At 34.8% G+C, this 23,007-nt stretch overlaps 5 protein-coding genes across 6 annotated transcripts; 3 read left to right on the forward strand and 2 right to left on the reverse strand.

The window, feature by feature from the left end:
* Nucleotides 1-456: 456 nt before the first annotated feature.
* On the forward strand, nt 457-5,465 carry LOC122599065 (probable cinnamyl alcohol dehydrogenase 1). Its single transcript, XM_043771511.1, has 5 exons — nt 457-620; nt 723-836; nt 4,004-4,231; nt 4,539-4,978; nt 5,095-5,465. Exons 1-5 carry the CDS (start codon nt 532-534, stop codon nt 5,298-5,300), a joined length of 1,077 nt encoding a protein of 358 aa, XP_043627446.1. The 5' UTR covers nt 457-531; the 3' UTR covers nt 5,301-5,465.
* Nucleotides 5,466-8,390: 2,925 nt separating this feature from the next.
* Nucleotides 8,391-11,978, reverse strand: LOC122602391. 2 transcript variants are annotated; one of them, XM_043775082.1, is made up of 2 exons: nt 10,946-11,978; nt 8,391-8,903 (listed from the first exon to the last, which is right to left on the reverse strand). In XM_043775082.1, exon 1 carries the CDS (start codon nt 11,961-11,963, stop codon nt 10,956-10,958), a length of 1,008 nt encoding a protein of 335 aa, XP_043631017.1. In that variant the 5' UTR covers nt 11,964-11,978; the 3' UTR covers nt 8,391-8,903; nt 10,946-10,955. The 2 variants fall into 2 exon arrangements, with proteins under 2 accessions (XP_043631017.1, XP_043631016.1); XM_043775081.1 differs by lacking the exon at nt 8,391-8,903 and adding an exon at nt 9,887-10,216.
* Nucleotides 8,627-9,633, forward strand: LOC122602392. Its single transcript, XM_043775083.1, has one exon. The coding sequence runs from the start codon at nt 8,635-8,637 to the stop codon at nt 9,301-9,303; it is 669 nt and encodes a 222-aa protein (XP_043631018.1). The 5' UTR covers nt 8,627-8,634; the 3' UTR covers nt 9,304-9,633.
* A 3,936-nt stretch (nt 11,979-15,914) lies between the features above and the next one.
* On the forward strand, nt 15,915-18,266 carry LOC122600815 (PRKR-interacting protein 1). Its single transcript, XM_043773584.1, has 2 exons — nt 15,915-16,256; nt 17,730-18,266. The coding sequence occupies exons 1-2, from the start codon at nt 15,978-15,980 to the stop codon at nt 17,997-17,999; spliced, it is 549 nt and encodes a 182-aa protein (XP_043629519.1). The 5' UTR covers nt 15,915-15,977; the 3' UTR covers nt 18,000-18,266.
* Nucleotides 18,267-18,572: 306 nt separating this feature from the next.
* Nucleotides 18,573-22,785, reverse strand: LOC122600492 (protein TIC 21, chloroplastic-like). The gene is made up of 4 exons (XM_043773214.1): nt 22,459-22,785; nt 21,087-21,344; nt 19,881-20,075; nt 18,573-19,108 (listed from the first exon to the last, which is right to left on the reverse strand). The coding sequence occupies exons 1-4, from the start codon at nt 22,699-22,701 to the stop codon at nt 19,025-19,027; spliced, it is 780 nt and encodes a 259-aa protein (XP_043629149.1). The 5' UTR covers nt 22,702-22,785; the 3' UTR covers nt 18,573-19,024.
* Between the last annotated feature and the right edge of the window lie 222 nt (nt 22,786-23,007).

Genomic DNA, 23,007 nt, shown 5'->3' on the forward strand with positions numbered 1-23,007 from the left:
TGTAAAATAGGTGGGTTGTTTACAACATTTACAAAATAAAATTTATATATATATATATTTAGAAATGTCTGTATCATTTGAAAGATCTAAGACATTGACCATTTGTAACTTAAGTTATTGGTACCTGTGAGTTGCTAATTAATAATAGTGAACGAGGACATAATTAGGTGGGTTCATTGCATAAAACGTTGCCACTTTGCCATCTTTCTCTTTTTGTAGAATAAATTATAATTAATCAATTTCATACCTACAAAAACGTGGCCTACTTTAACTTAATAAGCTTAATCATCAAAGATTTAATGTACAATACTTATATAACTTTAGAACAAAAGAAATAAAAATCTCCAAGCTTCACCAACTATTTTTTTTTTGTCATCTTTTCTTTGGTCACTTTCATCATACTTCCACTCTTTCTAATATAGCAATTAATATCTCACTATATATAGATAGTTTGCATTGTGTGCATACATATAATAAGATTAACATATAAGTGTGAGTTGTAGAAGATATATAGTTGTATTATTTAGAAAAATGGGAAGTTTTAAAGAAGAGAGGAAAACTACAGGATGGGCTGCAAGAGATACTTCTGGCCTTCTTTCCCCTTATACCTTCACACTCAGGCATATATTCCTTTCTCTCTTATTTTTTTTGTTACATTTATGATAGATTCATAATATGTGACTTTTTCTTTTTTTTTATCAATTTGGAAACAAATTTAACAGGAAAACTGAGGCGGAAGACGTGTTTATTAAGGTCATATGTTGCGGCGTTTGCCATACTGATTATCATCAGATTAAAAACGACTTAGGGATGTCGAATTACCCCATGGTTCCAGGGTTAGTCACTCATTCTCATTCTATTCTTAAAGACCAAAACTGCCCAAAAAGAAATTATTGTACCCTTTTTTCAATAGGGAAATGATATAGGTACACTAAAATTTGAAAATCTACAACACCTGCATCATTCAGTTGTATAATGTGCTTTAATTTTATAAATTTTGTTGTAAATGGCTAATTTATGTTGTATAAATATCATCCTTCTTTTCAATATTTAACATGCCCTTATTACTCTTAGTATTTTAGTAAGTTAGGCCCCGAAATATAATACTCGTAACACGTGAAAAAGTTGTCTACGATAATCAGGAAAACGTTAAATTAATTTGCTTAAGGCCGCTCACTAAGCGGGTCGTCGACCACTCTTCGACCTCTCATCGACGAAGACTCCATAGGGAGCAAGGTCGCCGACGGCTCCTTCTTTCAATTCCTTTCGATCGATCGATGAGTGTTGACGAGGGGATTGGTCCGCAAAACGCCAAAAACAAAAAAAAAACAAACTTAAAAAAAAAAATGCCCAGTCCAATGTTTTTTTTTGTTTTTTTTTAATCCTCCTTCTATATATACCATCTTCACACTTCATTCAATACATCATTCATCAAACTATTTCAAAAAACCATTCCATAACCATTCCATAAAGCCATTCCATAAAACCATTCCATTTCAAAATGCCGAGGCAATTGTGGACTGAAGCCGAACTTCATTTGGTGGTCATGTGTTGGATATGGACGATTGAAATGCCTAACCTAAGCGAGTCCAATGTGTCCATGTGGACCTTAATATGTGAAAGGTTCAATGCGAACACGTCTGAACCTCTAAGGTCCAAAAGTCAACTAGTAGGTAAATTCAACAAAATTCGCACCGAATGTAAGCAGTTTGAGGCAATCTATTCGAGGTTGAAGGCACAGGGGACTTTATCGGCTGAGATGGTTTATGTAATGGCCCATTAAGAGTACCGGGAGAATTATGGGAGGGACTTCAAATACGAGCGGTGTTTCTAGGAGCTTATGAATGTTCCCAACTTTTATAATAATTGAGTGTGTTTTCGTATTTTATTTGTGTTTTAGCACTTTGAATTGTGTATTGTCTTTTACTATTGTAATGTTTTTAAGTATTTGAATAAAATAAGTCTACTTAAAGAACATAAGTTTATTCATAATTTTAAAATATTAGAAACTTAATAAAGAAAAACATACAACATAATATTAAAAGAGGCTACTTATTTCTTTTGGGCATAAACTGCTTTGGCATTGTTGATCAACTCATTCAAGGTGATGACCGCACAAGCAATTTCTTCCACAGTTTCTTGAATCTTGTCAAACTTCCCCTGCAAATAAGTAAAGTATTGACACTCAAGCTCAGTACAATAGCCCGTTTGTATATATTTGATTTGTTCTTGACACCATTTCTTTTTCGCTTGAAGTTTTTGACCAATTTGAACAAGGTTGTCTTTGCACATTTGGTGGTTGAGGATATTAGCCAAATACTGTCATTCGACAGTCATTCGTGGTTTTTGGTTAGGTGCATTTGATGAAGAAGCCATTGCAGATGTATAAAAGTGTGAGTTTTGAAATGAAATATCTGGTAATGAGACAGTCTTTATAGCTGAAGTCACAGACACTCCTCCAACGTTCAAAGTTCAAAAATATTTACATTTACAGTCCCTCAAACAGCCAAAAAATAGTTACATTTACAGTCCCTCAAACGGCCAAAATATATTTACATTTACAGTCCCTTAACGGCTAGCTACATTATCACTCTATAAATAACTACCCAGAACCTTAACCAGTTTCATCACCATTTCACTTGTTTCTAATCTTCAAACTTGTTTCATCTACTAACTCACTTACCATTCCAAATGGCTTCATCATCATCATCATTATCATCATCAAATAAGAACGTTCACCGACTTTGTCTCACCGAAGATGAGATGAAAGCACGAATCATGGAAGATGTCAAAGAGGACACCCTCCTTCAAAATGAACTCTTTGGGGTTTTGCTTTACCTAAGGAAGAAGAGACACCAATGCGACCAACACGTTCAGGAAATAGAAGCACCAGGCTGAAAGGTCTCGAAACACGAAGAGACATATTCTTATTTTCTGTAGGATGAGAGCAAAAGAGTGAAGAGGGTGATCGAAAATGTTTTTAAGGTCGGTCACACGTTAACCGACCAATGCACTTGGGCCGAATCGTAGCACGACAACTGCGGAGAAGGCAAATCAACGTGGGAAGTCAAATGCCCAAAACACGACAAGTGGTGGGCAAACGAAACTGCTAACCGGGTTTAGGAAAAATGTCAATAAAAGATGATGAAGAGTAATCGTAGCTTTATTATCTATTTCGTGTTTTAATCATGTACTGTATTTTTTAATTATGTATTGTAATGTTTAATTTTAAATAAATGTTGAATTATTTATATTTTGTTTAAATATAAAATAAAATAAATAAAAAGTGTGGAAGAGGGGTTATAGGGAGTGATTGTGGAAGAGGTGGATGAAGAGAGAGAAAATCTGAAGTGACAGTGTGGAAGATGTGTAGAAGAGGTGGATAAAGTTTTAGCTTAAGGAGAGGCCTAAGAAAAAAAAAAGAAAGTGCTAATAGTAATATAATTGCCACACTACCTCACATGACCCATGTTTGGTCGGTTAGCATAATTAGTTTGTAGAAAACAAGTAATGTGTGCCCTTAAGCGTTATGTACTGTTTTTGATACTCAAAGTGCATACCGTTAAAAGTTATGTTTGGTAGTGCATACCGTTAAAAGTTCTGTTTGGTAAGTCATCATCTGTATACATTGATAACAAAATATAGTTTCTTCATTTGCTTTTGTCAAGTTTTGAACCTGTACTTCTGGTTTTTATGCATGATCCCTATAGTCATATGATAGCGAGGATCGCCCTCACAGCAAAACCAATAGCCGAAATAATAAAACCAGAACACCCGACGATATCATTATAAGATGCATATATTTTTGTTTATGCAGAAATATTTTATATAAGGATCATTATCTTATATTATTATGTTGATATAACTTTATAAACAAATGAAAAGGAATTATATATGTTAGATTCTCTGACACTTGGTACAATTACAAAATGAGATTACTTGACCTTTTTGTATATTCTGATATAGATATACTAATTTGGTTCCATTTTGTTGGTGAATGTAGGCATGAAGTAGTTGGTGAAGTGGTAGAATTGGGAACAAATGTTAGTAAATTTAATGTTGGTGACATCGTCGGAGTTGGGCTTCTAGTCGGGTGCTGCAACCAGTGTCGTCCTTGTCAGGCGGAGGTGGAGCAGTATTGCAATAAAAAGATATGGACTTACAACGACGTTTACACCGATGGTAAACCCACTCAAGGCGGATTTTCTAGCTCCATGGTCGTCCATCAAAAGTAATATACGTACCTTTCTCATTGCATCACACACCATATTTTTTAACACGGCACTCCTAAATTACACGAATATCTGGGATGTAATACAAGATTTCTTGAAAAACCCCTTATTAATCCACCCTACAAATGTGGAAATTGGGACTCGAACACACGCGGATCCCCAAAGATTAAAGACTTTACCAGTGGGCCACCAACCCGTCAACCCGGCCATTTGTGCATCACATACAGTTTTGCTATTCGTTGTGCCAACTTATACATTTAAAGATGAATTTATAAGTTATGTGTTTATGTTTTTGTTAATTGATAGATTTGTTGTCAAGATACCGGATGGGATGTCACCAGAGCAAGCAGCCCCATTACTATGTGCTGGAGTAACTGTCTACAGTCCATTGAGCCACTTTGGTCTCAAAGGTAGCGGGTTGAAAGGAGGTATACTTGGGCTAGGTGGAGTTGGACATATGGGTGTTTTATTTGCGAAAGCAATGGGTCATCATGTGACCGTTATTAGCTCTTCTGACAAGAAGAGAGAAGAGGCTATAAACGTTCTTGGAGCTGACGAGTATCTCATCAGCTCTGATATAGATAAACTTAAAGAAGCCGTTGACTCACTTGACTATATTATAGACACAGTCCCAGCACCCCACCCTCTTGATGAATACCTTTCATTGCTTAAACTCGATGGGAAATTAATTATATTGGGTGTCATCAATGCCCCTTTACAGTTTATCTCTCCTTTGCTTATGTCTGGTTAGTCTTCTTTTTTTTTCTAAGAAAAACTTTTGTGCCTTGACTTGTAACATATAAGATAATTGTTATCAGATATTGCTAAAATATGACTTGCATTTCTGTTGTTTATTTTGAAGGAAGGAAAACGATCACGGGAACATTTATAGGAAGTATGAAAGAAATCGAAGAGATGTTGGAGTTTTGCAGGGATAACGAGGTAAAATCGACAATCGAGATGGTTAAGATGGAGTATATAAACACCGCAATGGAAAGGCTAGCCAAGAATGATGTTCGATATCGATTTGTGGTAGATGTGGCTGGTAGCAAACTTGAAGATGAGTAAGTGAAAATTGATGTATATAGGGTGTATTTGGTTTATAGGCGTGAGAATAAAAGAATGCATTGAAAGTGTTTGGTTGATTGTTTTAGGATTAGACATTGGAGATCAAATCCGTTAAATAGTTATAGTTATATTATATAAACCCACCAAGAGTGGTACGTTTCAAAATCCATTCTCATTCACACTCTACAACCTATAGTATTCCATGTTAAAAACCGAACCACCCTTTGAATCTTTCATGATCACTAAATTTTATAGGTAGAAAAATAAGATGGATTTATATATGTGTTTTATTTTGGGGGCATAAACGAGAAAGTGTTATGTAGTCACGAAATCTTAATTTATGAGTAGTTTTTGAGTATGAAATGGTGAACGATATTTTTATAGAACGAAACCATTTGCAATTGTCTTAACTTTAATAAAATTGCTAGACAAAGTCAGAATATGTATCCAGGCATATATCCATTGTGATGTGACATAGAGTCAATGAGTCATACACTCGATGACTCGAATTACGTAGAAAGTTTTTATGAGGAAAAGTCATTAAGCAATCATATTGAGCAAGACCATTTTTTTAAAATGTCAAAAAAAAAAAAAAAATTAAGGCCCCGCTCGATCGAGAATAAAAATGACCTTCGAAAATATTAAGTCAATGATAAGATATATAAACATAATAATATTATGGCGATAAATGTTTTCTAACATTATATATATATAACAATTCAAAAGGGGCGGCCATGTGAGGAGAGCTACAGTAAATAGCCCTTCCAATCATGGTTTGCCACATCTGCTTTTCTTAATATATATATATAGTAACTAAAAGTACACTGTTTAATGCCACAACTCCTCCAGCAACAATTCTATATAATACTGGTAAAGGTAAAAATCAGTCAACAAACATCTCTCACACACATATACAAACAAGATTCAATCGGCATAATATATAAATACTAAAAATCATCTTACATCTTCATTAATTAACATCATTCAGGAGTAGTTCAACGCTTGAACCGGATAAACAGTGTTTGGCCGGGAAAATTTTTTGGAAAACCTCACAAGTCTTCATCAACCACCATCGGGTGCTACAGTACCGGGTCGGGTTGCCGGGTACTGTTGCAACTCGCTGTACCAACTCGCTACTGTTGTAACTCACTGAACCAACTCGCTACTGTTGTAACTCACTGAACCAACTCGCTGCTGTTGTAACTTGTACTATAATAACTTTACAGTTTCTAATGCACAAAGTACAACTTCTAAATCATATAATATACCCTCAAAATATACGCATACATAAACAAATCTTCCGTCACCACCGCCGGTAACAACCACCTCCGGCAACACCTAACGCACCGACGGCTGCGGATCTGATGAACCACTTTTATAACAGCATCATTATAATGAGCATCCCACAAAGCATGTAGATATAGAAAGAGAGAATGAGATTCTTTTGAATTTCATTTCCCGATTATTGATGCTTGTGCAAAAAAGATTACTAAAAAAAATGTGGTGACATAGAGTTAGAGAAACCTGCCCATAGTATTTGCATTGATGTAGAATTGATCTAGCCTCTAAGCACGTGGAACACTTACAAAAAGTTCTCTTTTTGTTAAAAGGCTGCACAACTCTTTTTCTTTTAAAACTTTGCTACAAAATAATTTATCTTTCCTTTTACATTTTAAACGAAAAATTATATATTCTATTCATAAACTACAAATAAAACTAAAAAAAAAATAATAAATTCTTCTAACAAAATAACTTAATAATCTTCTTAATGTATTAAGAAGGTGACATGTGGTATCTGTTAATTCTCTTTTCTAATCTTGTCTTCTAATTTTCCACATATCATCATCCTATAGTTAGGAGGATAATTAGACAATTTAATTAGGAAGATTAATCATTTCCCCTAAATTAAATTATCCCAATACTAGATTTTATAATTTCTATTAAAGATTACAATTTCATCTATACTACAAGAGTCAATAGCCTAATTAATTGAGCTATACCTACATTAAGCTCCATCGCAACATAAATTAGCTATACTCCCTTATAAAACACATTGGACATCTATTTTAGGAAATTAAACACTTTTTACAGTATTTCCATAATACCCCTTACACCCCTACTTAAACATAAAATCTATACACGCTCTCATAAACCTTCTATCACTCTGCACCGCTCTCTTTTTCCGCCGCTCTCCCTTTTATGTTGCCATTTAGCCGCTGCAACGCACGGGGTATTCCAAAAGCATATGTACATTGCAACCCCGGGCAAAGCCGGGGGTATCGAACTAGTTAGTTTACATTTATAAACAATAAATTGTGCGGATGGCCCAATGATTGAAATTGGTTATTTTCTTTTAGACCTTGTGATACAATGTTGTACAAAAATAAAAATTAGTCCAAATATTAAGATGTTTTAAGAAGGCTAGCTTTAAGTCCAAACAACTAGAGGACACTGGACACCACAATACCACATTGTATATCTTGGATAAGTAACCCAATACAATTTCCATTCGTTGTGTCTTCGTATGTTGAATACGGGTATGGGTTTGGGCGATTTTTAAGATCGACCAAATGTTTGCTTATGATTTTCAAGATCGACCCAATACATTCCATATGAATTCAATGTCCAAATTTGTTTTACTTATGATTGTGACCTATTTAGAGTCTGTATTAGATACCTGGTATTGGAACCTACACTGTAAGAAAAATCATCCAGTTTTTTCTTTTTCAAACTATATATGAGGCAAATCTTAATTTTATACAACCTTTTTCTGTTCCATGAGCTCTTGATCTTCACATGAAACCTTCAAAATCTATGATCAAGCCAGATTCGATGTATCCAGAGCTCTAAACTTGTGGCAAATTTGGCACAGTAAATGGCTTCAGATTAAGCTTCATTTGCTATAAAAGACGGTTCAGACTGTGCATGGCATTTAAAGAACAACGGTCTTTCTTAGATATTAATTACCTAAAAAATTGTTCGTCTTTGATTTTGGCAGTTTAACCTTGTAAGCTATTTTTGTGGACAGTTGGGCACAAAGGTCAAGTCTTCGTGCTAGAGGTGGGATATATCATCATCGCTTAGCGCATGTTGAAAACAATTCAGAGATAAAATAATGAATCGTTGATAAGACGAATAGGTCCAAAGTCCCCGATATAAATCTATAAATCCTCTTGGTGCACCACTTTCCCCGGCCACTAAGAAATTTTCCAATGTTTATGCTGCCTTTTGACTTCAAATCCCTGCTATGATTCTCATGGTGCACCACTTTCAACCTTGTATATAAACCCAATTGTCCCAACCCCACATAAAACATAAGCAACATTACTACAAAATGGCTAACAATATATCTTCAATAGTCCCCTTTCTTGCAATTCTAGCAATCCTGCAAATAACCGCAGCAGTGGACTACAAGGTCACCAACTCGGCTGCAACCACCCCCGGCGGTGTCAGGTTCAACAATGACATCGGGGCTGCATACACCACCCAAACTGTAGCTTCTGCTACAAGATTTATATGGAGGACATTTCGACAAAACACGAACAGTGACAGAAAGAGCGTGGCACGAGTAAGTGTGTTCATTGATGACATGGATGGCGTTGCCTATGCGTCCAGCAATGAGATACATGTTAGTGCAAGGTACATTCAAGGGTACTCTCGTAATGTCAAGACTGAGATCACTGGAGTACTTTATCATGAAATGGCACATATATGGCAATGGAACGGTAATGGTGAAGCTCCAGGGGGACTAATTGAAGGAATTGCGGATTACGTGAGGTTGAAGGCTGGTTATGCACCTAGCCATTGGGTTCAGCCTGGGGCCGGTGATAGATGGGATCAAGGATATGATGTGACGGCTCGGTTCCTAGACTATTGTAATGGTCTTAGAAATGGATTCGTAGCCGAACTCAATAAGAAGATGAGGGGTGGTTATAACGATAGCTTTTTTGTGGACTTGCTAGGAAAGACTGTTGATCAACTGTGGGCTGAATACAAAGGTTAACAATACTGTTCAGCTACAGTATTTGATTCATACACAATGTAAATAGCTATAATAATCGACCATACCCAATCCCGTCTTCCATACGTGAAATATAGATGGTCTTACTCTACATGGAGATTAAAAGGCTACTTTCCAAAAAAACTATGGCCATTATTACACAGAATAAAGCTGAACCCAGTTGATATCAAATCCAACTTGTTTAATATAAATGGCTCTAAGCATTGTATACCAAAATAAAATTAGAACAAGAATAAAATAAATAATAGTAAATGTTCCTGAAATCGGTTTTGGATGAAAGTTGGCTCATCTTAGTGGTTCAGCAGTGAATAAGGATGCGTCCATCATATTGAAAATATGAATGACAGTAACTTATTGTTACGTTTTAGCTTTTACTTTTAACCCGAAATCACGAAAATAGCAAAACCTTATAAAATTTAGAGGGATATTCGCATAATGCGGCGGTGGTGGCGGAAGTGTGGTGGCGGTGGCGGATTTGAAAGGTTGCATATCCATATGAAATCTTAACTATGAACATTTATGACCATAAACCTTCTATACAAACTCCAACCGGGTAAAGTTTTTAAGTAAATTGGGTATGAAGTATGAACTTACAATGGACAATCACACCATTCAAAGATAAAACTGTTGACTCATATTATCTGCTATTAAGTAGTTACAACTCATCAAACTCTACAGATTTTTTTAACCAAGATATCAGACTCTACTATTTGTTACAGGATAACCGCATCACTAACTTTGCTCAATTTCAGCAATTGACTCTGTGTAAACTACCTGCTATTCTCTCATTTTATGCAAAGTTTATCATAATCTAAACTGTCTCCAGTATTGTAGTCTCTATGCAAATGGAACACATCCTAACTTGATATATGTTCAACCCCTTAGAAGAAGATTCCTAATATGAAATATGATGGATCAGTGACTTCAACGTGGCGAGTGACGTCAATCACATACAAGTATACAACTATAAAGTTGTATCTTAATCACTTAATCAGATAATCTAAAAACTAAATAAGACAATATATTAGCCATAAGAAGCTGATAATCACCTTTTGGTTGTGTAAATCTACCAGTTGCATTACAATCAAAAGTATGCTTTCATAAGCACAAGATAAATTGATGTGCAAGGTGTTCTAAAAATTTAACTACATGCCACATTGATCTCTTAGACAGCTTGATTCTAAACGCCCCAAACAACATCAATTCAAAGTTCACGGGTAACTAACTAAGCATTTCTAAACATTACAGGGAGTTAATGAAGCCAGGCAAATAAGGTTTACCCTATAAACCGAGGGAATTTTATCTTTTGCCGCAAATTTGAACTGTCACATGCAGTCATGAAACATCATAGTTACTTACATTTATGATCCCTGACTACAATGTGAACTTTATTCCATAACAAACTAATGCTATTACCCTCTCTGTCCAGGAAGAAGTACAATACTTTTTATATTAGCAGAGCTTTTACCCCAAATGTACTCATTAACAACGGCTTTACTTTATTAGACAACTTGGCACATCATTTCCTTAGCAATCAATATCTTACACTAAATATAGTTTCGTGTGAACATAGACATGAAAACTAGAAAAAAAAAAAAAAATGTTCACAACAACAAAGTCATACCTTCCCGCAACTACAGCAGCGTCATCATCTTCTCTTTATGATTCTCCAAAATCTCCATCACAGCTTCACGATACGCAGCCTCTTCTTCTTCAAAACCATCAACATCACCGTTGACAAAACCATCATTTTTTCCGTTTCCACTCATATGCATTACAACAAACGTCACCCCCTTCATCACATACCCAGAAACCGGCAGTTCCAAAGTCGGCAAAAAACACTGACTCACACTAACAGGAACCTCAATACGACTCAAATGCGGTTTCACATCCGAATTCACCCATTCCCTAACATCACTAACTTTCCTCCCACTCAAACACAACTTCCCCCGTTTTCCAGAATCCGTAATACAAACGTTTTCCAACAACGGAAAATCCTTAATGAAATATAACATCATCCTATGTCTCACAATCACATCTTTTAAACATTGAAACGCTATGTGAACTTTTTTCTTAAACATATCATTACTTATTTCATTATTATCATTATTTCCTAATTCATGATTATTACTAACGAAATTCGGGGATAAAAACATAAAAGATTGAATCCGATTACTAAAAACGACATTCCATTTAAATAAAAGATTTTCAATACCTTTATGGCTTGAATACGGAAGCTCAATTTGTAACGATTTCACCGTTTTGAAATTGGTTAAAAACGAAACGGCGGAGCGAAAGGAATCGCCGTAAAATGAGGAGATGATGGGTGGCAGGGGTCTGGTAGCTGGGAGGAAAAAGAAGAAACGGCGGAGGAGATTAAGGGGTTTGAAAACGACACCGTTTAAGAATGTTTGGAAGAGGTTGTTTTGAGGTGATGTGTCGGTAACAGGAGTGTTTGAAAGAAGACGAGGGGCAGTAAAGGAAATAGTGTGGATTTGAAGGACGATTAGTGAAAAACGTTTGGAAACTTGGTGGCAGAAAAATAAGGTTTTTAGATCGTTGGTTAATTTGTTAAATATTTGGAGAATGATGTCGTCTGGTAAATCATTGAATGAAGAAGAAGAATTCTGGATGGTGTTCATTTTTTTTAGTGAGAGAGAGAGAGATGGGAATTTGATGATTGTTAAAAGAATGGAAATATGAAATGGTCATTAGAGTCGTGAATTGACTTTTCAACCCGTTGACTTCAACAAATATAGTTGACTTTTCCCCTTCCTTTCTTGAGAAGCTCTGCTAAAATAATCCTATCATTTTTTTTTACTCACCAGACTACTAGCAGTAACTTTGTTTTTCTAACAACCACCTTTAGCAGCCACATCTTTACAGCGATGTCGATGCTACAAAGTTGCCGGAAAATAAAGGCCAACTTAACATTTTTGATGGCGGAATCAAATTTTAAGGTCTTTATTTGAAAGTCTCTAACAAAGTTACCTGATATCAATAAATTATTATTATAAAATAGAATATTTACAAGTTACCTTTAAATTTCAAACTGAAAGACTGCCTTTTCGATTTCTTAAGAGAAAAAATGTATAATACTCTAAAAGCCTAGTTATATTTTATTAGATAGTTTATAAGCCTAGAACAAGTATAAGATGCCTAATGAAAGAGTATTTTATTGATATTAAAAGCAATGATAAGTCCAAACATAAGCCCAAGGCTAATTATATTTAAGCATAAAAGTTCAAAAATTTTGAGGACATTCACATTTGGTGGCCTCAAGTCATTGTCTAGTCCAGTATATATATATTGTAACATTTAAAAATTTGACTTTTGTTGACCCGTTAGTTTTGTGTACATTTGATTAATGATGATCGTTTACTTAATATATGATCGAGTTTGGCTATGATTTAATTGTGTTCAAGGTGAATATGCATTTATATATATATATATATATATATATAATGATCGTTTTTAGTCAAGTTGTGTTTGCATGATATTCAAGGTGTTTTATGAGATCGAATGGTCGTTAATGTAATGGTCGATTGCTAACTTGTGGTGTAACTAGATTGATTAAGTAAATGAACTATCCATAGGTCAACCCATATCCTAGACCCATACCCATGACCCAACCCTATCCCAACCAAAGTCTTACACCTCTCTACCACCCATTCATTCATTTTCCTTATCTCTCTCCCTCTCTCTATTTTAAATGCAAGAGCAATTAACTCTCTTGCACTCTTACTCTCTCTCTAAAAATTAATACACTAAATTGAATGTTCAAGTAAGATTTTGTTAGGGCTTTACATCATCAACATCATTTTAACAACATAGCAAGGGTTGGAGTTTCATAGTGCAAGAAATCTTCCAAATTGGGTCAAATTCGGATTTAGCCTTTGGTGGAAGATTTGGTATGTGAACCTCATCCTTTATTCATCATTTCATACTTATAAACATGTTTCTAGTTGTAACCAAGTGTTTTCGGGTCACAAATTGAGCCAAACTAGATTTGATGTTTTGAAGTGAAATCTTGGAATGGCTTGTGTTCATTTGAGTTTGTTTATGTCAAAATGTGTGCATTTAAGCTTGAAATCAGGTCCTAGATCCTCCTAAGTCGTCTATGGAGTCAAAATGAGTGTTTTGGGGGTGTTTGGCTCGTGCCGGTGCTGAACTGGGTGGGTTGCGGCGCAACTATACAAGTTGCGGCACAGCTAAAGTGTTCTGTTTTTGGGCTGCGGCGCAATTGGGGTCTTTAATCACCTAACTTTTTCCTAGCTTTGGTTCTAGAATCCTAGGATCGTCCCAACCCTTCCGGAATGTCCTTTTATGACCTTATTGGTGCCCTACAAAAGACAAACCATTCGTTCAAAGTCGTGGGTCACTTTTGAAACCAAACTTGAGACATTAACTCAAACTATGCATACATATATACATATAACTTTTGATCCGTAGGTCCGTTTTAGACGTGTGACCTATCGATGGAATTATGAGAGAGTCTACTTTCTCATGGTATCATCCTTTCTAAGTCAATCCTTTCCCATTTCTAAAAATTCCTTGTCAAAGTGTCTTGTTTATACTCAGGAGGGTTGTTTAAGCGTTAGTGGGTTTGTGGCTCGACTTAAACTTGCTAGACCAACTTGTTAGGGTTATTAGAGTTGAATTTGATTCTATTGAGATGTACATTGATAGGTTGCGATCGTATGGCTTGTAGATTAATCTAAACTTTTTGTAGCCGCTCAAGGTGAGTTCGTAGCCCCTTTTCTTTACATGATTTTGGGGTGAAAAGTGTACAACTTGTTTCATTGGTTCGTTTGATCGTTATGTGTTCGTTTATGTAAGTAATCGAGGTTATGTGTTCGTTTGCTTTGTGAATCAAGGTTTTATGATTGTTTGCCTAGTTTATCAAGGTTATATGTTCGTTTGCTTTATGAATGAAGGTTGAATGGTTGTTTGACTAGTTTATCAAGGTTATGTGTTCGTTGGCTTTGTGAATCAAGGTTGAATGATTGTTTGGCTATGTTATCAAGGTTATGTGTTCGATTAATTTGTAAATCAAGTTGTATGATTGTTATGCGTTCATATCAAGGTTATGAGGTTCATTAAATGATCCAATCAAGGTTTCAAGGCTTGGTGATCGTTTAACGATCCCAATTATGAGATCATTTAATGACCCAATCAAGGTTTCAAGATTATATGATCATTTAATGATCTAATTATGTTCGTATCAAGATTAAACGGTTGTTATCCCGACACTTGTTTCTTATAGTCAAAACCTACGAACTCACCAACTTTATGTTGACGCATTTTAGTACACTTTTCAGGTAATCAAGTGAATCAAAGACGTGATGGATGATTATATTGCATGTGATGGGATTGGGCTTGGACTTTTGTGAATCCGTGATTCATTGCACCCGTTTATGGGTTATGCCTAGGATCGTTAGCTATCATTTGGACTATCTCTTTTGAAAACTATTGATGGTGTTGTGTTCATTGTGCATTATTTGATCCGTAACTTGTAATTGCACTTGAATTATGTATGGATTGCTCAATCCTTGAATGCATTTAGCACCTCTACTTAATTTTCATGTCACGCTGAGCTTTTTTATTAATGCCCTAAATTTCCGCCTTTTTGGGGTGTTACATATATATATATATATATATATATTAGGCCGGTTCTGCGGAAAAGTGGTCGTAAATGAACGTGAATATAAAGAGAGGTGATTTGCTTAAAGAATGTGTGGCTGGTAAACAAAGATTGGTTTTTTCGGATGGTACAAAATGTATCGTCAAATATCCAATATGATTCCACATTATTGAGTTTTGTTCAAGTGATTTTAGCGACTTTTTATGAAATCGAGATAACCCTTTAATAGTGATATTGTTGTTAAAGGTGGGATTTAAAGTCAAAAAGCATTTTAGTACATGTTAGTTGTGTCGTTACGTACTAAATTTTTAGCAGTAATATCATTACTAAAAGGTAAGTGGTCGGATAAGTATAAATAAATGGTGGGATTAGAATTCCCATTTTCCAATTATGCTAATCAAATAGTGTAATTGATACAAACATATTATTTCATTATTAATTATATAATGTTTCTGTAAAATTTATTATTTTTTATATGATTGTATAAAATGAACGTTATATCTCTTGAAATCTTCAAATTCTTTGACAACACGAAACAAAACAAAAGAACAACCCGTACACGAAGTTCGTAATTGGATACCAAATTGTTTAGTAAACGTCCAAATGATACAACACAACTAGTTTTTTATTTAATTTTTTTTTATATAGTTGCGGATCTAATATCACTATCTTAAATGTTTTTGAAAAGGGAAATGATTAATCCTCCTAATTAAATAACTTAAAAATGCTCTTAACGATGAGATGGTAATATGTGAAAAAATCAGAAGATAATATCAGAAAAGAAAATTAGTGGATTCTTATAATTTTTTTTGAGAAATTTTAGGCAATCTTTAGGAGGTTTTATAAAATTACTAATGGGCTGGGTTGGCCCAATAATCTAAATGAGCCAATTGGACAAATTCATTTAAATTCACCGTAAATTTCTTCCGGTACCGTAATCCGGCTTGTATACATACACACTGACTAATATACCTATACATTATCTAGGGTTTTATAATTTCCGTCCAAAAAAATGTCCAGTTCAGGACGCCCGTCGACGGCAACTGGAAGAGAGTTACAGATTGTATCTTCAGCCACTGCGCCGGCAGCGTCAGATAGGACGGCGATTTCCGCACTTCCGCCACGTCATCCGAATAATTCGTCTGCAATCGTTGAATATACAGCTCCTGTAGCTAGTCAAGAAGATGAAGATCTAGAAGTGAAACTACGTCGTATTATAGATTTGGTACCTGTTCGTGTTAACAATACTTCCGGCAGTTCCGCTGGTTCTGGCTCCGGTGACTTCCATCAGGTATTTATTTCTATTTTATCATTATTTTAATTGAAAATCTGAAATTTATTTACTTGTATGTTGTAAGAATTAGAAAGCTGCCCTGAGTGAAATGTATATATAGTACATATATGGTTGGTTGCATTTAGGATTTGTTCGCCTGAATTTAGGTCTCGACTGCCTGTATATTGAGTAGTTCACTCGAAAGTGCCCACTTTTCGTCCAAGGGTTGCCTTATCTTAATGTGTTTGAATTAGGGTTTGATTAACCAATCCTCAACTCTCCAGGGCCTGATTGTTATGCAAATATTGTTTTCAGTTTGAAATGTGGGCCACATGGCCGATAAAGAAATTGGAAAATAAAAAGATTATAAGGCTGATATCTCTAATTCGCTATGGCATAGTTCAATAATGTCGTTGGTCCCAAAACATTGTGGTTTATGTATCTTTTCACAAAATGATTTTATCTTATGTCGTTCTAGATATGGTTAGTGGCTTTGCTGGCAGTTGGTCAGAAATTCCAAATGTGTATCTCATATAGTCGTATCATTCTTATAAACCAGATTTTGAACGTCGATGTTCAAGATCCTTGTGTTAATTTGGTTATGTTTGGCCGGATTTTAATCAAAATATGCATGTCTTTTTCTTGTGTTACTTCTATAAACCAATTTTAATACATACATGTAATGTAGGGGAAACCACATACAAGGGATCAAGAATACGTAACTTTTTTATTGTAGGATTACTAATAATGTTTGTACTACAATAATTTGTGCAGAGACTGCTTGCTATCTTTTAGATTGAGATGATAATTTTATAGGTTTAAGTGCTATAAAATGTGTCGAACTATTGCCTGAAAGCTAGAGTATATTTCCAACTGAAATGTTGCTATTATGTGTATTCAAATTTCAACTACTGCTTTTCTGTGTATCAAGTGGTACTTTTGGAGTTTTGGTGACATTTGGAGTTTTGGTGACGTAATAACTTATATGGATGTCATGTGGCAACTTATATGAATGCCATATCACAAAAGTTCCATTGGATACCCACGACATTAGTATCTGAAATTTGGATACACACAATAGATAAATTTTAAGCTGGATACAAACAAGACTTTAGAATAAAAGATAAATACATTCCCAAACACATATATTGTTCATTACAAACCTCACGTGCTTCTGCAATCTGCATTCACTATAAACTTGTACGTACGCCTCCTTTTAGGATAACTATAACTTCACATGCAGTCACCAGTTTTTCTTCACAAAGTGGTTAATTTTGAATCAAGGAGAGCAAACAAAATTTCTTCTTTGAAGTCATTGGTTTGTTGTTTTGAGATTCCTTTCAATTTCAAATATATAATGTAGCCATAGAATGATTACTCATTGTAGTTGTATCTGTGTCACATGCTTTACCTATTATGTTCGATATTTGGTGTCACGAGATGCATTTATATTTCATTAACATTACCATCTGAAAACATTATTTTGAACAGTATCGACAAATGAGACGGAAAGAGCAAGATCGGCTTGCAAGAATGGACGTTGATTACCAAAAAAGGAAAGAAGCGGCAGAGTTCAATAAGAGGAGAGAAGAAAGATTAAAAGCAACAGAAGAGCGCACTGCTAAGAAGCGATTGAAACGCCAAAAGAAGAAGCAAAAGAAACAAGAAAAGAAAATGAAGTTGGAAGCAGGCAACCAGGAAGAAGATAGAAAAGAAGTTAAAACTTCAGATGAAGATCAAGATTCGGGCAATGATGAATGATCCAGAGTACATGTATCTGAATGCAGGTAGGATGTTTGTTTGTTGGCATCAGGTAGATTTAGAATGGTGGAAATGTTACTGAAAATAGTCATGGCCTGTGCTTATATGTTGTTTTGATTGGTCATTCTGAATACCACTGATGGTCTCTTCATGATGTGGTCATCAGTCTCTGAATTATAATTTTGTATTATGATAGAGATTTTGTAACATGTATTGGGCATATGTTAACAATTTTTAATGAAATTCAGTTTCATTTTCAGAAGATAATTCAATGGTGTTCTATGCTTCTATTTAATCATGAATCTAATAAATAGATGGTTCACAATATTCAGACGAGACTTGATCAAAGACCCTGGAAGCTAACCAGTAATCAAAGGTTTTGCACATTTGTATCCAGAGTCGATTTGCACACATACAAGTAGATCTGTGGATTTTGTTTCAGTTTGATCCGATTGGTTGATTTGGGTTAATTTAATGTAAAATATGTCAATTAGTAAAATGAATAGAGTTGGCTCAAAGTTTGCATCTTGCAACATGTAGTAAACCGACCTGTTTAACCACTACAGATGTAAATTGTACGCTAAAGCAAAGTGGTATTATTAAACCCCTTCAAAATGAAGTTGCAGTGACTGAAAAAGCTTTACACAACCAGATAACCAGTGATAATTGGTATGAGTTTTAGAGACTCAGATTATCGTCTCAGTAATTTAAATTTAATTCGTATACATTGACTTCAAAGCAGAACTCTACAATTTCAATGGTATTGTAAATCTCTACAAAAAAAAAAAAAGAAAGAGTTGCACATGGCTAACTAAAATATGATGTTGGTAGCTGAGAACAAATTTTCTAAAACCTGATTAACCAGAGTAGGTTAACAATGAAACAACGAACTTCACTCATACAAACTGTATGCTTTCTTTTCTCCAAACAAGTAACCCTGCTTGAAACACACCACACAGACCCAGAATGCGCCTTTCATGAAACAAGCTCTGGAATGTTTGACCATCTACGAAACAGCTTTTTTCTCAAAGTGGTAATGTGACTGAGCGTAGTAGTTCCAGTGAGAGAGCAAGTCCTACGAAATGTGATAGGATGATGTTTGTTGATGCCTACATGATTAACAAAATACAGTTCACAACAAGGAAATCAACAATAAACAATTTCCTCAGTTGAGGTAACCACAATGAATTATTATTAACTTAAAAATGGGGAACTCGCTAGAACAAAAAGCAATATTCGCAACTGTGAGTCCATTCATCTCATGAAAATTGCATTTATTTTGATTTCAGAATGTCCCAAAGAAGTTGCGAAACACCTACCAAAAGATTTCATGTCTGTTTGTCAATTGTCAATGAAAAAGTTAAAGATAATTGATTTCAGTCCTCAAGATACATAGTCTTACTGTTTTTAGATGGATATTCTCCACACTCTACATTTGACACAAGGTGCAACATTTTAATGAAACCATGTGCAAAGTTTAACAATGCATTTTTCATGAGATGCAAATAAGAATTTACGTGACCAATAGACATTTCTTATAACCAAGTGGCAATTCTGACCCATTTACAAACAAATGGGTGGATTTGGGTTATGTCTGAATCATTAACAGATCGAATGGGCTGAGCAGGTCAAAAGCGTCAAAAGTAATCTGATATGAATATAAAAGCAATAAAGCATACAAGCTTCTAAACCAATTTATTAAACAAGTTCAGATTATTATATTACTTGTATACTTTCTGTAAGCATATTCAACACATTATCAATAAACATAAACAATGATTAAAAAAGTGTTTGTGGGTCAGCACAACCCAACCCATACCTGTCAAATACATCCAAATTTTGCCACCCTAATGTAGATTTTGAACGTAGTAAATAGAATACCTGTACTAAGAAAACATCCAATGCAAGGACGGGGTTGCTCCCACTCCGGTAATATGAATTGGCTGATGAAGTAAGAGCCTTAGCCACTAGTGTTCCTACAGTGGCTTGCATCCCAAGTATAGCAGCACCCATGCCCAAAACGTTTAAGGTTATACAATTTTTCAAGCTCTTCTCAACATCAGCTCGAGGAGGTGCCTAAAAATAAGAGCATATTAATTAAGGTTGTGGATGAATTCTCTTCCAGAGAAAAATAAACATTTCAAGAGTATAAAACACCACGGATATTCCTGACAACCTGGCGATTCCAAGAAAAATGATCGAACCAAATCAATTATCTTTAACAATATTATTTAGCTGATAAGGAAGAACTTGCTTCTATCCTAATCTTTTGTATTTGCAAACAATGGAATTGTGCACAAGGTTAATCGAGCAGGAATGTATGAATAGTATTCAACTATTCTGAACTAATGAGTCAGTCTAATCAATAATTTAACATTTCATTATATAACTTCAAATTTTCAAAATGGTAAAATTGACTTCAGGGTAATTATTTAGTAATTTCTTTGAGGCTGTCTGTTTAGAGAATGTTCATGTGTGTAATGAGCTAGAATTTTCTTTAACAAAACGGATAAAATCAATGAGCAATTAATAACCCTGTTAGTTTTTTCAAAGTATGTGTTTATTTACTTTTATTGTACTTTTACCTTTTTTGTCCTCTTTAAAGACATATTTCATACAAGGTAACATAATCCCTAAATTTCCCATGCGGGGAACTATAGATGTTTCAACTGTATAAGGGATGGTCAGTTATATATATACTTATGTTTGGTCAATACTAAAAAACCTGGTTTTGGGGTGTCTGTTTAATTTCCTTCAGGTTTACTATGCTTAAGGTGTACATGTATGTTTTTGAGGGGGGGGGGGGGGGGGGGTGAGCTGTAGACAGTCTTATCTCTACAGCTCACCTCCCCCATACCCCACCCAGGGATTGGGTCTTGTTGTTTTTGTTGTTGTTGACTTTTACCAGGTAATATTCCAATCAGTTTGTCAGAGCACTATCAAATCAACTAATCAAGTAATTCCCAGCTGTTTCGGCCGCTTTACATATTCATAATTTTAAATAAATACCATTGGTATTGTGACATGTGTTCCCCTTAATTATGCCCCAAAACAGAACATTATGTTTGGAAAAAGAAGTTATAAAACCTTTGATGGGTTGTTGGCAGTTTTCCGAAGCGTATCAGAAAGGCGAATATGACCAAATGACCAAAACGCTGAGAGGAAAGCAGCTGCAATACCACCAGATGTGGCATAAAACGTAGCCGGTGAAGAGATCTTTCCGGTTATAACAACAGAAAATGAAAGTATGACTGCAGATGTAATGGTCAACACCAGCTGTATCCAAAATCCTAAGCCACCAAGCCTCTTGAAATACCTTGAAGTACTCTCTAATCTCTTTGAAACCTACAACATAATTCAAGCTAAACCATGAGTCGGAAAATCTGAAATACACGGAGAGACCAGGTCTTGTATTCTAAACCAAAATGATCATTGTCCCTTGGTTATACTAGTGATTTCAGAAAACTTACAAAGGTCCAATGGTCGGATAAATGCATATATGCTTTATTAAAATATATGCAAGATAAAGAGAAGCACATTTTCATAAATTTTCTAGACTAAACAAATAAATTATCTAGACTAAACTAAGAAAAAACTTTCATAACTCGCACTCAAGGACTAGTTGACTGATCCGACAGAGGACAAACATTCTTGACATTCTTAGGTGGCTGTCGCTCACATGGTGCATGCTGCCCAGTGAGAAGCAAAGCCTTGAAATATTACGAATCCCTTAAACTGTTCCGCAAACCACAATCCTCTTTCACATGTGGCCAGTGAGAGAAATTTGTAATTTACTAAAAACTATCAAACCAATAAAGTTGCTCACTTTAAATAAAACAATATGCTTCCATTTTGCAAAATGTTCGTTCTAATCAGCCATTATCAAAAAGAGACAAACATTGCATACACACTATACGATATCGTCTATTCAAGATGCATAACTAAAGGAAGCCAGTTAAGGAAATACACAGTTTCAGCATTCAAAAGTTTGGTGCTTTTCATGACTTACACTAACATTACCTAAAACAGTTTCACCGGTTTCAGCTATTCGCACTATACAATTTCAAATTCAAACTACAAATACACATATTCAAACATTTCATTCTTTTAAACACTCCAACGTGTAAAGCAAGTGAGATAACATTCGAATTTCCAAATGGTATACTTCACACCTAAAAACATCACTTGGTAACGCAGAAACAGCCGTTATATACATTTAATGACAATATACAAAAAGTTGTGCTCTTTCTTATATTTTGAATGGCCAATTTTGATCTTTTAGCCTAAAAAACGATACCCGTCTCAACTTAGCTCAATTACAACCCTAATATAAAAAATGTGATAGACCCTAAGACATACTAACAAAGCAAAAACCAAGCAAACAAATGACTAATATATAGTCAAAAATAAAATAATTAATTAAAAAATTCAAAAGTGAGTGCTTAGCAATTGGGAATACCTGGGCAAGATTGGAATTATTATTATAACTTGAATAAGTGGCAGAAGATATAAAATGTTTATTTGGGTTTTTGATTTGATAAGTTTGAAAATTATTATTATTACGACAATATAATGTTGAAAAAGATAGAGATTTGTGGGTTGAGAGTAATGGGTGATTTAAGTGTGAAAATGAGGGTTTTGCAACCGTCAATGACGGTGGTGCGATGGTTGTACGACCTGCCGGTAACAGTAGCGTTTGCATATTTTGGTTAGTTGGTAGGTAATACAAGTGTTCTGTTTGTTATCTCAAAGTGTGTCTCCGAGACTCCGATAATCTTTGTTGCAATGTGGCGGTAGTTGCGGGGTTATTGATGTAAAATAATTTAATTATATTTTTGATAAATTTTTCATGACTTTAAAAGAGATGGTTGTTTTATTTATTAAATAATATATAAGTATAAATTATGTATATAAGAGAATTAAGATTAAGAAATAAAGGTATTTTTGGTATAAAAAAGTTGTTGAATTTTAATAAAATAAGAGAGATCAATATATTTTATAAGGATTT

The sequence above is a fragment of the Erigeron canadensis genome, chromosome 5 (assembly GCF_010389155.1).
Source record: "Erigeron canadensis isolate Cc75 chromosome 5, C_canadensis_v1, whole genome shotgun sequence".
Classification (NCBI taxonomy): Eukaryota; Viridiplantae; Streptophyta; class Magnoliopsida; order Asterales; family Asteraceae; genus Erigeron; species Erigeron canadensis.